This window comes from Crotalus tigris, unplaced genomic scaffold (genome assembly GCF_016545835.1).
Source record: "Crotalus tigris isolate CLP2741 ecotype Arizona unplaced genomic scaffold, ASM1654583v1 scf7180000019181.594810, whole genome shotgun sequence".
NCBI classification, from domain to species: Eukaryota; Metazoa; Chordata; class Lepidosauria; order Squamata; family Viperidae; genus Crotalus; species Crotalus tigris.
Window position 1 is genome coordinate 115,415 of NW_024097419.1, and position 14,134 is coordinate 129,548.

The window sequence follows — 14,134 nt, forward strand, 5'->3', positions numbered from 1 at the left end:
CAATTTTACTTAATGGACTCAGTTATAGTGGTGATGGGTGCACTGTTGGGAGACCTGAAAGAACAAATTAGGAATGGAAAATGTATCTAGATGGTTGTGATGAATTGAAAACAATTTAGTAGCACATAACCAAATTTAATATGCCATTATTTTAATCCAATTTAAAAATTAGCTTTCTTGCCAAGGGCAATTGGTTTGAGATGTAATGATAGCTGAGACTCTTACATTTCAGCTTTACACAATGAAAGGATTAGAAACTTCATCATTGTATTTAGCCAGATATGTAATTTTTAGTCTTGTCACTGGAGCAAGATAACTCTAAACTTTAATTTAATTAGCTTACTTGCTTAAAGAAACCATACTGTAGTTAAAATCAGCCACAATTCATGATTCAGCTTGACTTTTGCAACCCAGTACTGCACGATGAAAAGCCTTAAAGTAATGACCAACATTTGAATTGGTCACAGAAGCCTAAGGGTAATCAGTGCACTAACTTCAAAATACTATTTTATACAGAATTGCAAGATAGCCTCCTTAGCAATCCTGCTTCAGCATTGTGTATTAGTTTGCAGTTTCCAGGTCATCTCCAAAAGCAGATCTATGTAGAGCACATTACATTAATCTAATCAGATTGTGATGAGTGTGTAATGTTGCCAAAACATCCTGGTCAAGGTTATATCACAATTGGCATACCAGCCAAAGCTATTCAAAGCCTACTTTCTTCCATGCAACGCCCATAGTATTCCCTCCATCATTTTTATCACAGTAACTCTATGGGCAGCGTACACTGAGACTGGGACTGACCCAAAAGTATCTTGTGAGCTTCATGGTAGAGAATGTAGTTGTACGGTTGTCTTCCTAGTCCTCGTTCACTTAATCCATCACACTATGTCTCTTAGCCCAGGTTGGGTTTGAGTGATCTTGAGTGATTTTACACAAAGACAATGACAAAATATTTCAGGATTTCAAAATCTCACAAATAACCTTTTAAAAAAATGAGGAAAGGGAATCTGGGAATGTTTCTTGGGGTTCTGGCTATGGCCAGGTCCTGTGAAATATCCTGGCTTAATAGCTTTAGTGTTATGGAACAATTATTAGCAAATAAACCCAACTTCCAGACTTCCTGTAAAAACTGCTGAGATAATTTATGCAGGGAGTTTTAAAGGATTAAGTTTTGTTACGTTGGTTGTCTATTTTAAGTTGGATTAATTTTGGATCAATTTCTATAATTACCTACTTTGCTATTTCAGAATGCAGATTAGAAATTATATGAATTGAAACTCTCCATGTCTGAATGGCAGCAGACTTGGAAAAGACTGCATTAAATAAATGTTAGAAATGCTAGGTTGATGTGTCCCATTTGTACAAGCAAGTCAATATATATATATATATAAAACTGTTGAAATATATCATGATAGGAAATACAATGTCATAGAAATAGCTCCAAATGTCCATACTTTTTTAAAAAATATTTTTTTCATAATACATGAAGCTATGGCAAAAAATATAGTTAAGTAAAATTTAGTAAATTCAACCTCCATTTCTAGGATATCTGATTTTATAAATAATAATCATTTAAAGTCTTTCAGATATTGCTAGAACATTGTGTCAACATCTTATGAAAACAATGACTTGAAAACAATTTTTTCCTTCCAACATCACATATGATATATTTTGCAATGTTTAATAAAGAAAAAAATTCAATCAATCTATACGCAAAATAGTCAGGATATCACCTGGGTCTAATAATTTTGTAATATTTCATTGTGGTTTTTGAGATAATCACTTAAAATCCACAAAGAATAAGAAGTCAAAATTAAAGATCAATGGTGGAAAATTGAAATTCTCATATGAGAGATGTAATCTATAGCAATATATAGCAATTGCTCCTAGAAGCACGAAGCCGAAAACACCAGCCTGAAGATGACGAATGGGACTTCGTCAAAACGTCACCAAGACACTTCCAATTTTACGTGGGAGAAAACCCGAATAACCAAAGATATATTTAGCAAACTTAAGACTTACAGTCTCTAACTCCAGTTTAACATTTATTCTTCCTCATAAACTCAGTGGGATGTTCATCTGCTGCTATCAATATTAATCTGAGATAAATCACTTGAAATATTTACCTCCATTAACAAAGTTATTTTTCTTGGAGTATTCCAGGGTATTTAATGGTATTCAAACAAAAATATGCCTTAGTTTACAGAAGAATGAAATAATGCATTCAGAAATAAAGAATGTCATCAATCTTATAAAATAATTAAAATAGAATTATGTAAAGGTTTTACTGATTATTTTGCTCTGATGTCAAAGGAACTATTAAAGTTTTTTAACGATATGTACTATTTCAGTAATAAGGAATTCATTTTTTAGATTCTAACAGGAGAAGACTGGAATGCTGTTATGTATGATGGCATTATGGCATATGGAGGCCCATCTTCATCAGGAATGGTAGTCTGTATTTACTTCATCATCCTCTTCATCTGTGGTAACTGTATCCTTTCATTTTAAAAACTGCATCCATCCTCCCAAATCATGGAAGGGACATTGAAAGGGCATGAATCTATCTATCTATCTATCTATCTATCTATCTATCTATCTATCTATCTATCTATCTATCTATCTATCTATCTATCTATCTATCTTCCATGTTCTAATTCCAGATACATCTCCTAATGCTTCCTTCTCAGATTAATATGTGAAGAAGATGTACTCATCTTATCAGTCATTTATAATTAAGTAGTGGTTAAATTTCTTAAAGATTTAGAAGAAGAAGAAGAAGCATGGGAATTTTTTGAAAAGGCCCAGTGTGCTGTATTCCAAATGGTCGAATAGCAGGTTTTTTTTTACAATACACAATATTATATTTCCCTTCTTATGAATTGTAGAGCCACAAACAAGAAACAAGCTGCAACCTATAGCTCTTGATCATGCCTAATCCCCATTGGGCTCCTTCCACTTTTCACATTACATAGGTTTTTTTCTGCAATGTGAAAGAAGCAGATGAAAAAAGGGAGGGAGGGAGAGAAAGAGAGAAAGAGAGAGAGACAGACAGAGACAAAGACAGAGAAACCAAAAATTGTGCCTCATGGGCCAGTGGATAGAAAAGAAAGGAACCCTTATACCCACGTTTTTCTTAATGGAGGAAAGGTCACTCACCATCAGATGAGATCATCACAGATGCTTTGGATTTTGAGATTATCAGAAATGAGAGAAAATCATCTCTTTTTCCCTTTTATTTCTAAAGTCTTGGATGGTTCTCACAGTGTTGCTTGCACACAGTAACGGTACTCATTTCAGTAGCACAGAACTGAGAGGAAGTTGAAATCCATATTTAAAGAACAAGGGGTGGTGAGAATCAGAAAAGTGATAGTTTTACAGTAAAATCACTCTTAACACTAAATTTAATTAGATTTTGTGAATGCAGTATTTATTTTTAAGCACTACCAAAATATGAATTAGTACGTATGCTTCAATATGAAAAAGAAAGTTCATTATACATTTGTTAAAATACAAAAAGTGCTTGAATTGGCTTGAATTATGGAATTTTTGAACTGGAATTCAAAGTTGACTGCTGAATGCCTTAAAAGTGAGAAAAGATAGAAATAAAATATGCAATATGAGACAATTCAAGCTTGAGCAGGAAGTAAAATAAGGATACATGATATCCACTTGATTGCTGGATTTATTTATTATTTTATACTGTTTGTTCTTAATGGTAGATGCATAGTTTTCCCTACCTTTAGTCTCAAGAATATCTTAAAGTTGCCTAATTTAGCCTTTGAAATCTGAAACTCTTATGTTTTTAGGATTCTTAGTTTATCGTTATTTCCCATTCACTTTTAATAAATTTTTCTAAGAGGGCCTTGATATGAATTTGAACAAACTGGATATGTACTATGCTGCCCTTAAAAGAATATGAAGAAGTTTTAAGCCCTATTACTTAGAAATTTGATAAATGGTTTGTTTCCAGACTTCCTAAGATTGTATCAGTTAATGTACCTAGCAGTGCTTTAAAGTGAATGCTTTTATTAGAAGGATTTCAATGTTCCAAGACAATGTTGATTCACCTAAACTCGATTGTTACTTGCTCATAGTAATAAACTTGAATCTTGGTTTTCACATGGAGATTTGGAAGGCTGTTCATGAAATTGATCCATAGTTTCATTTTCTAAAGTCACATTCTTGGAGTAATTGTTAATCATGTTTACAATTGAATAAAATTCCACCAAAGTTTGTTTCTCTGCCAGAATTAATTCAGAGACTAAGATCTAGTTTAGAATTGGACCTAATTGGACTTAATAACCAAAACAGAAGATTGTACTACAGGTAGTCTTCAACTTACAACATTTCATTTAGTGACTGCTCAAAGTTACAACAGCACTGAAAAAAGTGACTTATTACCATTTTTCGTACTTATGACCATTGTAGCGTCCCCATGGTCATGTGATTTATATTCAGATGCTTGATAACTGGTTCATATTTATGAGGGTTGCAGTGTTCTGGGTGATCATGTGATCACCTTTTGTGACCTTCTGACAAGCAAAGTCAATGGGGAAGCCAGATTCATTTAAGAACCATGTTAGTAACTTAACAACTGCAGTGATTCACTTAACAAATGTGTCAAGAAAAGTCGTAAAATGGGGCAAAACTCACTTAACAAATTTCTCACTTAGTAACATACATTTTGGGCTCAATTGTGGTCATCAGTCGGGAACTACCTGTACTGGGCTTGCAACAATACAAGAATAAGTTGTTGATTGTTTTCCAGTAAATCACTCCGTTATTATAGTGGTTATTCTCCTTTATTCTTCTGCCGGTGCAGTTAAACCATGCTTTTTAAAGCAATGTTCTAGTATTATTGTAATTAGTACACTGAGCCATATAGTATGTTGGCAAGCAATCAGATATATAAGCCTCGGCAGTAAATTATTATCATTTGTTTAAGCAATTAAAAATAAACAGCTGAAAACAATTTTAATAGCAGTAATATAAATTAAGATGAAATACTACTGAAACTGCTAGTAGACTCCAAAGCACATGCCTGTCTCTACTGCTCTCATTTCCTCCCCATACAAAGCTAATGATTCCAAGCTTGCCCTTCCCAATCTGAAAGTCTGATTTTCAATCCAGTGCTTTCAGCAAGATCCTTTTAGATCCTACTGACCACTGTTAAATTAATCTACATGGGTGTCCTGCTCAGCCTATTCAGGGCTTAAATTTGGAAGGCTGCGCCACAATTCAGCCCAAAACAGCATACCTCCAACAGTTTGCCACAGACTAAAAACCATCTACTGATAGCACCCATTCAGCTAATAAGTAAAAGTCAGCGTCATGATAGAAAAATAGGACACGAGGTGCAAAAAACCAATATTTGGATGCAGCTTATGACATCATTAAAGTAGAAGATGAAAAGGTTAAAGAACAAAAGGCACCTTAAGTATTTTGTGAATTTGCTGGGATATTCCATTTCAGGGAAAAACAGAATGTATCAGAACAACAAATTGGGATGAAAACTAATAACAGTTTTTGAATTTTATAGAGTTTTATATTCATTTTTCTCTTCTATTTTATAAATAAAAATGAAATGGAAATGTCCTTTTATTCTGGTTTGTGCAAGGAACTTTCAAGTCAAACTGTAAAATAGTTGTCATAATTGAATAATTACTGTTGAATAACAAATAATGGATAACTTGCATTGACTAACGAGTAGGCTGACTTGGTCGCTCAACAGTGAGAAACTGATGAAGCGGGCACAGCAGTGCCTGCATTTTCTGCGCCACATGAGAAAAGCACATCTTCCTTCCCCTGTCCTGACCACTTTCTACAGGGGGACAATCGAGAGCATCCTGTCATACAGCATCACAGTCTGGTTTGGAGGCATCACTGCTTCAGACAGGAAGGCGGTGCAGAGAGTGGTGAGAATGACCGAAAAGATCATTGGCAATTCCCTCCCTCCCATCCAGGACAGAAGCCTTGCTTGAGCAGGGTCCATAAGATTATCTGGGACACTACACATCCTCTTCACGATCTGTTTTCCTTGTTACCTTCTGGGAGGAGGCTTTGTGGTATCCGAAGCAGAACATCCAGATTCAGCCAGAGTTTCATTCCATACAGCATTAACCTTGCGAACTCTCAAGCTTCCTCCTTCGTTATATATTCAAGATGGACAGTATTTAATATTTATTTGCTACGTATATGTAGGGATGTGGGTCTATACATATGTTGTTCATAGTATGTTTAGGTGTGTGTCATGTATGTGTTTCACTCTGAGAGCGGGCAATTAAATTTCATTTTTGATGTGTGCCATCATGCCCACAGTATAAAAATGACAATAAAGGTTATCTTATCTTATCTTATTTAGTATCCTTAAAATGATTTCAATTAGATATCCTGTTAAATGTCTTCTTGGCTATTGCGGTTGATAACCTGGCAGATGCTGAAAGTCTGAACACAGCCCAGAAAGAAGAAGCAGAAGAAAAGGAGAGGAAAAAGAGTGCCAGGTACAGAGAAAATTACACAAGATATGCACATTTTTTGTAGTTTTCTTCATTTTCTCTTTTCATTCTTTTGAAAGAGAAAATTTGAATAGTATAAGCAGGGTAGAAAACTGATGCAAAGTACACTGTTAGAATGATATACCTTGAATTTGCAAATAACATATAGGCATAGAAAATGTCTTGCTCCATTCTTTCTATGAAAGAAATTTTACCAAAATTTATCTATATGTGCAAATCATAAGGGTAGGAATAGTTGTAAAAAAATGAGGCACAAATTACAAATAATGTCTTCAGAGATTGCTTCATTCATCTATGCATCCATTCATCCATCCATCTAGAAGAAGAATAGAATTTTAAGAACAAAAAGGGGAAGCTACTGAGCAATTTAAAATCAGGGTAGGCATAGACTGTTATTATGTTTCCAGTTTTATTACAATCATTAATTGACCAAGATTCTGACCAAGATCTTTAATCATTTTCCCCATGGTTTTGTTTCTCTGGTCTTTGTAGAAAAGAGAGTTTGGATGCTAAAAAAGGGGACAAATCAGAAGGTGAACCAAAGAAGGCCAAGGATACTAAGGTACTTAAGATCTGCTCGCCTTTATAGTGAAGCTCTTCAGCTCAGGAATACACAAACCCATCCAGCCCTAACAACCTTGTCCTTCACATTGATTCATTATTTCTTGGATCTCTTTGTGATAGTCTCTAGACTAGGGGTGTCAAACTGCCGGCCCATGCAGAGGCTACACCCACCCCAGCTCTGGCAATGTGAAAAAAATCACGATACGTCGCGACACGTCATGTGACACAGCAAGTTTGACACCCATGGCCTAGACGGTAGAAAGGATATATGTGATAGCTGCTCTGATTCCCACTTTATGCATATTTAGATGAAGATTTGATTCCCATTTACATCCTGGGCTGAAATTAGCAAGTTTACTCTGCTACTTTCCTCTTTTTGAAATGTTTACTTTTCTGTTACTTGAGGTTACAATTAATGAATATGGAGAAGAGGAGGAGGAAGAAGAAGACAAAGATCCATATCCGCCTTGTGATATTCCAGGTACTAGTTTACTTTTGTACACTGGCAGAAAGATTTATTGTGTCAAATGTGTCACAACTAAAAAACCCCTCCAATTTCATTAACACGATTAGAAAAAAAGGTTTGAATCAAATATATAACAGTACTGAATTATAAGATTGTGTAATTTGAATTGTAAATCTAATCTGTGTATACACACATATAAACATCCAGAGGCTATGCATTTTCATTCTGTGAAGTGCAAACAGTGTCCATTTGAATGGGGCAATTATTTCCCTCCTCCATTATGGCCCCATACTATTCTGAAGAGTCCCCTGACTTTTAAAAAAGCCTTTTTGAGGGGTGGCAAAATGAAAAAGGGTCTGAAGATATTCTAGCACTAATAATCCTTGGTTTACATAATCTTTATAATCAATTTAGTATCTTCTGCATACCTTTAAATTGTATAAAAAATATACAGACACAAACACCGTCGACGTTGTGCCTGAAATAACGTCTTCCCCATAGCAAGAACCTTCTTCTTGTTGGAATCAGAAACAAAACGCCAAATGGTTAATGTATATATCTGGCACTTTTTCTAGCCTTTATTAAAGGAAGAAAATTTTAATATAAGGGCTAGAGTTGCAGTGGCATCTACAGAGGATTTACCAATGGTTAGGAGGCATTATATCACTTTTTTACAGCTTAATGGGTTTACCAATGAATACCGTAGATTGAAAATTGCCATTCAGACTAGCAAGATATTTAAATAAATTCTCATTCCTAAATTCCAAAGAGTGCTAATATTATTTTAAGGGCAAATATACAAGTTTCTAATGAGCTAAGATAGCACGCTGGCTGAGGAATTCTGGGAGTTGAAGTCATAAAAGGGCCAAGTTTGAAGACCCCTGAGCTAAGATATTGCCTTATGGAATCTATTATCTTGCGCTTCTGTTTCTTAATACCATATTTGGTAAAGTTCCCAATCAGTTCTGATTGATTTCAGGTACGGCTACTCCTGGCAGATCAATATGACTCAATTTCCCCGATTTTTTTTTTTTAATACATTGTTTCCAAGACTTTGATGATATAGGTGGAATTTTATGTTTGTTTTTTCATCTTGAAATAGAAACTATTTAATTTCTTGGTTAACTTGTAGAATCCTGGCCAGTGACTATAATAAAGAATTAACTAATTTTAAACTCAGAACAAGAAGGGAGCAGGTAGCCTAAAAGCACTGCTGTCAGCCAGAAACTATAGCTGATTCCACATGACAATGTAATCGTACTGTTCAGAAATTCCAGAAATGTCCTGTTATTTAACGTTTACATATATATCTTGCTGGCTATTTTGCACGTGGGCTTTGCTCAGAATTGTTTTAATTTACTTTGTAAATTAAATAATGTTTCACTATAAAGTAGGTGAAGAAGAAGAAGAGGAAGAAGAAGAGCCTGAAGTACCTGCAGGTCCCCGGCCCCGAAGGATATCTGAGCTTAATATGAAGGAGAAGATGACACCAATTCCTGAAGGCAGCTCCTTCTTTATTTTCAGCAATACAAACCCGTAAATAATCTTTTAAAGCATATCCCTGGAAATTGTTTTTTTTTGCAAATAAAACAATAGGGACACCTAACAACTAAAGCTTCTGCTGTTTTATCTAGCACAAGATTGAATGTATAATTAATTTTTTTTAACATGGAATTTGTTTTCAAATCAAACTCCTACCAGGATTGTGAAACATTTGTGCCAAATGATGCATTGTCTAAAGAGGGCACTTTAAATAGAGCAGGCGGTCTGCAACCTTGACAACTTTAAGACTTTAAGCATAGCTGGCTGAGGAATTCTGGGAGCTGAGTCCACAAGTCTTAAAGTTGTCAAGGTTACAGACCCCTAAAACAGAGTATGCTGCAAATTGTGCTTTAATATTATCCAACGCATAATAGCTTTAAAATAGAACATACTGTATGCATTCTATTACATCTATAGTTTTGCTGAATTATCAACTCAGTTAATAAAGTAACCGATTTCTAGTTTAGTGATATTCAGATGAGCATTTTTTGCCTTTGTGAGTATTTTAAGAGTAATTAACCTGCCAGTCGTAACATAATAGTCCATTTTCTTTTCTTGTTCTTCAGGATTCGAGTGGGTTGTCATAGATTAATCAATCACCATATTTTTACCAACCTCATTCTTGTCTTCATCATGCTCAGCAGTGCTTCCCTTGCAGCTGAAGACCCTATTCGCAGTCATTCTTTTCGAAATAATGTAAGAAAAATTGGATTTTACAAACAGTCTGCATGTATGATCTTCTTAAAATGTGTCTTTCAAAACAGACTAGTCCATGAATATCTCAGGAGATGGCACCATCTAGCTGAACTTAGTTCATCCTGTGAGTTACGCAGGTTCAGCCCTGGCTATTTTTTTGGCAAGGAAATGTCAACTGCTTGAAATTTCCAGAAATGTAATTTTATTTTACTTAAATTAATATCCCTTCAGTTTCCCACAGTATGATGGCACAAATATAATCCAATATATTGTTGTTGTTAGTTGTAAAGTCGTGTCTGACACATCACAACCCCATGGACAACGTTCCTCCAGGCCTTCCTGTCCTCTACCATCTTCCGGAGTCCATTTAAGCTCACGCCTACTGCTTCAGTGACTCCATCCAGGCACCTCATTCTCTGTCGTCCCGTTCTTCTATTGCCCTCAATCTTTCCCAGCATTAGGCTCTTCTCCAGTGAGTCCTTCCTTCTCATTAGGTGGCCAAAGTACTTGAGTTTCAACTTCAGGATCTGGCCTTCTAAAGAGCAGTCTGTGTTGATCTCATCCAATATATAGCCTGTCTATCTTTTGTGAATTAGCTATGCCTTCTTGGCCTTAACTAATCTGCCACCAGTATAAAATTTTCTAGAAATGTTATGAGCCTGGATCACTTGATAGTTGCTTCACCTGTTTCAGTGCTACCTTTTCAGACTATAAATTTCAAATGGGCCTCCCTCTGTGCATTCACATGGGTGCTGTCTTTAGATTTATCCTTGGAATTAATAATATTTGGATGACTGGTAACCCCCAGTTTCAACAGAAGAGAATATCTGGAGTTCAGGGTTGAACTGGGGACTTCTTGGTGCTCTCTGAGCCTAGTTGTTTGCTTGCTGATGTTTCATTACCAACTAGAAACCATCACCTGTGAACATCTTCAGTATGAAGATGTTACCTAGTTGGGTAAGGAAATATCTGCAAACAGACAACCAATCTCCCAGAACACCAAGAATTCCATATCTCACCAATATTACGCTCTCTGTAATAACAAGAAACTCTCTTCTGGAAACCAATTGGCCTGTCAGGGAAGATGAACTCCAGCTCAATGTTTCTAATACAAACACTGAAGTGGGGTATATTGTTTCTGCAATGCTGAGTATCTCAAAGCAGAGTGCACCTGCTTCTCCTAACTCTGATGTGTGTGTGTGTGTGTGTGTGTGTGTGTGTGTGTGTGTGTGTGTGTATACAACCAGTTTTGGTCACCACGATGTAAAAAAGATGTTGAGACTCTAGAAACTAGAGTGCAGAGAAGAGCAACAAAGATGATTAGGGGACTGCAGGATAAAACATATAAGGAACGGTTGCTGGAATTGGGTATGTCTAGTTTAATGAAGAGAAGGATGAGGGGGGACATGAAAACAGTCTTCCAATATCTCAGAGGTTGCCACAAAGAAGAGGGAGTCAGGCTATTCTCCAAACACCTGAAAGCAAGACAAGAAGCAATGGATGGAAACTTATCAAGGAGAGAAGCAACCTAGAACTAAAGAGAAATTTCCTGACAGAACAATCAATCAGTGGAACAACCTGCCTCCAGAAAGTTTTTGGGAAGAGACAGGACAACCATTTGTCTGAAATGGTATAGGGTTTCCTGCCTGAGCAAGGGGTTGGACTAGAAGACCTCCAAGGTCCCTTCCAACATTGTTATTATTATTGTTGCTGTTGTTGTTGTTATAATTGTGTGTGTATGTGTGTGTGTGTTTCAAATTACATTTAGATTTACTGAGACTCCTCTGTATTGTTTCAATGATTGTTTCTACATAAAAACAGAAACAAGAAATTTACATGGATAAAGTTTCTTTTTTCTATATTTGTAGAATAAGCATTTATGGAATATTGAAAACAGTCAACTACCTTAGTTCTTGGACTACTGTATGTACTAGGCTAGGAACTTACAAAATATCATAACAAACTACATCTGCCCAGAAAATAGCATGGATGTATCTATGTATTCAACAGATCTGAATTCAACTTAAGGGAGATTTTATTACCTTAAGTCATGGGTGTCAAACTTGATCACATCACATGACATATTGTGACATATCGTGATGTTTTTTGCCTTTGTGGAGCCGGGGTGGGTGTGGCCTGCACATGATGCATCCGGCCCGCAAGCCGCCACTCTGCCTTAAGTAATAACTTAAGGTGCTTATTTCTCCAGTTTCTTAAAATCATTTAATAATTCTTTGGCAATGTTACTTTTTATACAGTTACCCGCTTTCACTTTAAGCATACTCACAAATGATAAGATCTCTCCAGTGCCATTATTTCAGAAACAGTTTTGTTAAAAAAAAGTCACCATAGCAATTCTAGATATACGTACCAAGGAGAATGGAAAGGATCCTCAGTGTAATCAACATTGAAATAATTAAAATAATTCCATCCATGTGAAATTATATAATTTTATTACAAGTAATCATATATGTAGTTGTATAAATTTTGGTCCTAGGCGATAAAAGTAGCTTTCTTCATGATTTTGTGTATGTGAATGTGGCTGGTCTTTCAAAAAAAAAAAAAAAACAAATAGATTTGATTTTGGTTGGCATTTGGAAGTTGGACACCAATTTGGACACCATAAGGAAATCCCAGGTATATAGTAGACTTGAAAGTTAGAAAATTCCCATAAGAAGACTGTGTTAAATATTTCTAGAATGTACAGTATATATGAATATGTATCCAAAATTGTAAATTCTAACACGAACCCTTGTAAATAAATGTCTCACTGTGGCATGTTATGCCTTGCAGATACTGGGTTACTTTGACTATGCTTTCACAGCCATCTTTACAGTGGAAATCCTGTTAAAGGTAATTAATTGTTCACTGATCCTTGTTAATTCAAACACAACTTTAGCAATAATGTCTGCTACTTTTTCTTTACCTTCCATATACTTATGGAGATAGGATACTTTTTATTAAAGTTTTAATATAGTTTTCAAATCTTTGGGTGCATGTAGAAGCTTCTTTTTATCATCACATTAATTTGCAGTTTATTTTAACCCTTTTGCTTTTTAAATCTGTCAGAAGGAAAACATATCTCTCTGTGATGGATTTTTCTCTCTCTTTTTTTTTTAAAAAAGGAAAGATCATAAAAGAATGTAAATTTTCAGAGGAGGAACGTGTTATTTTTCATTACTTTTTGTGAAATAGATTTGCATAGAGCTAAGATAGTATATTATTATGTTCTTGCAAAGCAGTTATGCTTTGCAAGAACATATATCACTATGTTCTTGAAAAATATAATAGTGTTTTTTCCATATTTTAGTACAGAAGTGTACAACCTTTTTGCAGCCAAAGGGTACATTTGGTCTTTGAGGCACAGCTCCGCAAAAAAGTGGATAAGACCAAAAGAAAAAAAATAGTTATTATATGATTATTCATGATATATTTTCATGATATATATAGTTTTCTCTCCTATTAAAATTATTACTTATTAAAAACTATAAGCATTTTCTGAGATGAAATACAATTTGTGTAACCCTCTTCTAAGAAAGCTGTGCTATGTAAAAACCTAAAACTAAAATGTCAATGGAGATTCTCGGTCATCCAAGTCATGGTTGTCCCAAAGATGCTTTTTCAAGAGGCAACTGGACTTTCTTTGTTTTTCCTTGAAGATGTTTCACTTCTCATCCAAGAAGCTTCTTCAAAGAAAAACAAGAAAGTCCAGTTGCCTCTTGAAAAAGCACCTTTGGACTAAAACTAAAATGTTTGGCAAGTACATTATGTAAGCATGAAAGCTATTGATAGCAAACCATGATTTTTCGTGGGATGTTGGTATTTTATTTTATTTACTAATTGATTGATGTTTAAAAATGCTGTGATGTAGTATTAGATCAAGATTTTTAATCTTAACAGAGAGAGCTCCTTTTTCTTTGCATTCTGAGTGATATAGAAAGCAACATTCATTCTCTACAGACATCTTGTAAACAACCTATAAATGATTCAAACTGGGACTATTATGTTTTCAGCTAACTGTATTTGGAGCCTTCCTTCATAAAGGGTCTTTCTGCCGGAATTATTTTAACTTGCTAGACTTGTTGGTAGTAGGTGTTTCCCTTGTGTCATTTGGCATTCAGTAAGTATTGCTCATTTTGTCTTTTACTGTATTCATTTATGACTTGAATATAAAACAATACTATTTCCCCATCGTACGGAAATGGTCATATCTTGTAGGCTTGGCATCCTATATCAACTTTGATGACTAACAAATTGTAATCCCTTTCCCTTGAGAAAGAGTCATAGGTATTTTGCGATACCTAGAGTTCTATTTCAATAACTTACAAATTCTTACAATCTATAT

At 35.1% G+C, this 14,134-nt stretch overlaps 1 protein-coding gene across 14 annotated transcripts in view; it reads left to right on the forward strand.

The window, feature by feature from the left end:
• CACNA1D (calcium voltage-gated channel subunit alpha1 D) overlaps window positions 1-14,134 on the forward strand; it is a 157,090-nt gene that overhangs the window by 63,733 nt on the left and 79,223 nt on the right. For 12 of the 14 annotated variants that reach the window (XM_039360901.1, XM_039360911.1, XM_039360912.1 and 9 more), the window contains exons 12-19: window positions 2,377-2,497; window positions 6,392-6,506; window positions 7,014-7,083; window positions 7,491-7,566; window positions 8,943-9,087; window positions 9,660-9,789; window positions 12,583-12,642; window positions 13,803-13,909. In XM_039360901.1, the coding sequence (XP_039216835.1) occupies window positions 2,377-2,497; window positions 6,392-6,506; window positions 7,014-7,083; window positions 7,491-7,566; window positions 8,943-9,087; window positions 9,660-9,789; window positions 12,583-12,642; window positions 13,803-13,909 (824 nt within the window). The remainder of the gene's footprint in view (window positions 1-2,376; window positions 2,498-6,391; window positions 6,507-7,013; window positions 7,084-7,490; window positions 7,567-8,942; window positions 9,088-9,659; window positions 9,790-12,582; window positions 12,643-13,802; window positions 13,910-14,134) is intronic. The other 2 variants (XM_039360902.1, XM_039360905.1) reach the window with 1 other exon arrangement.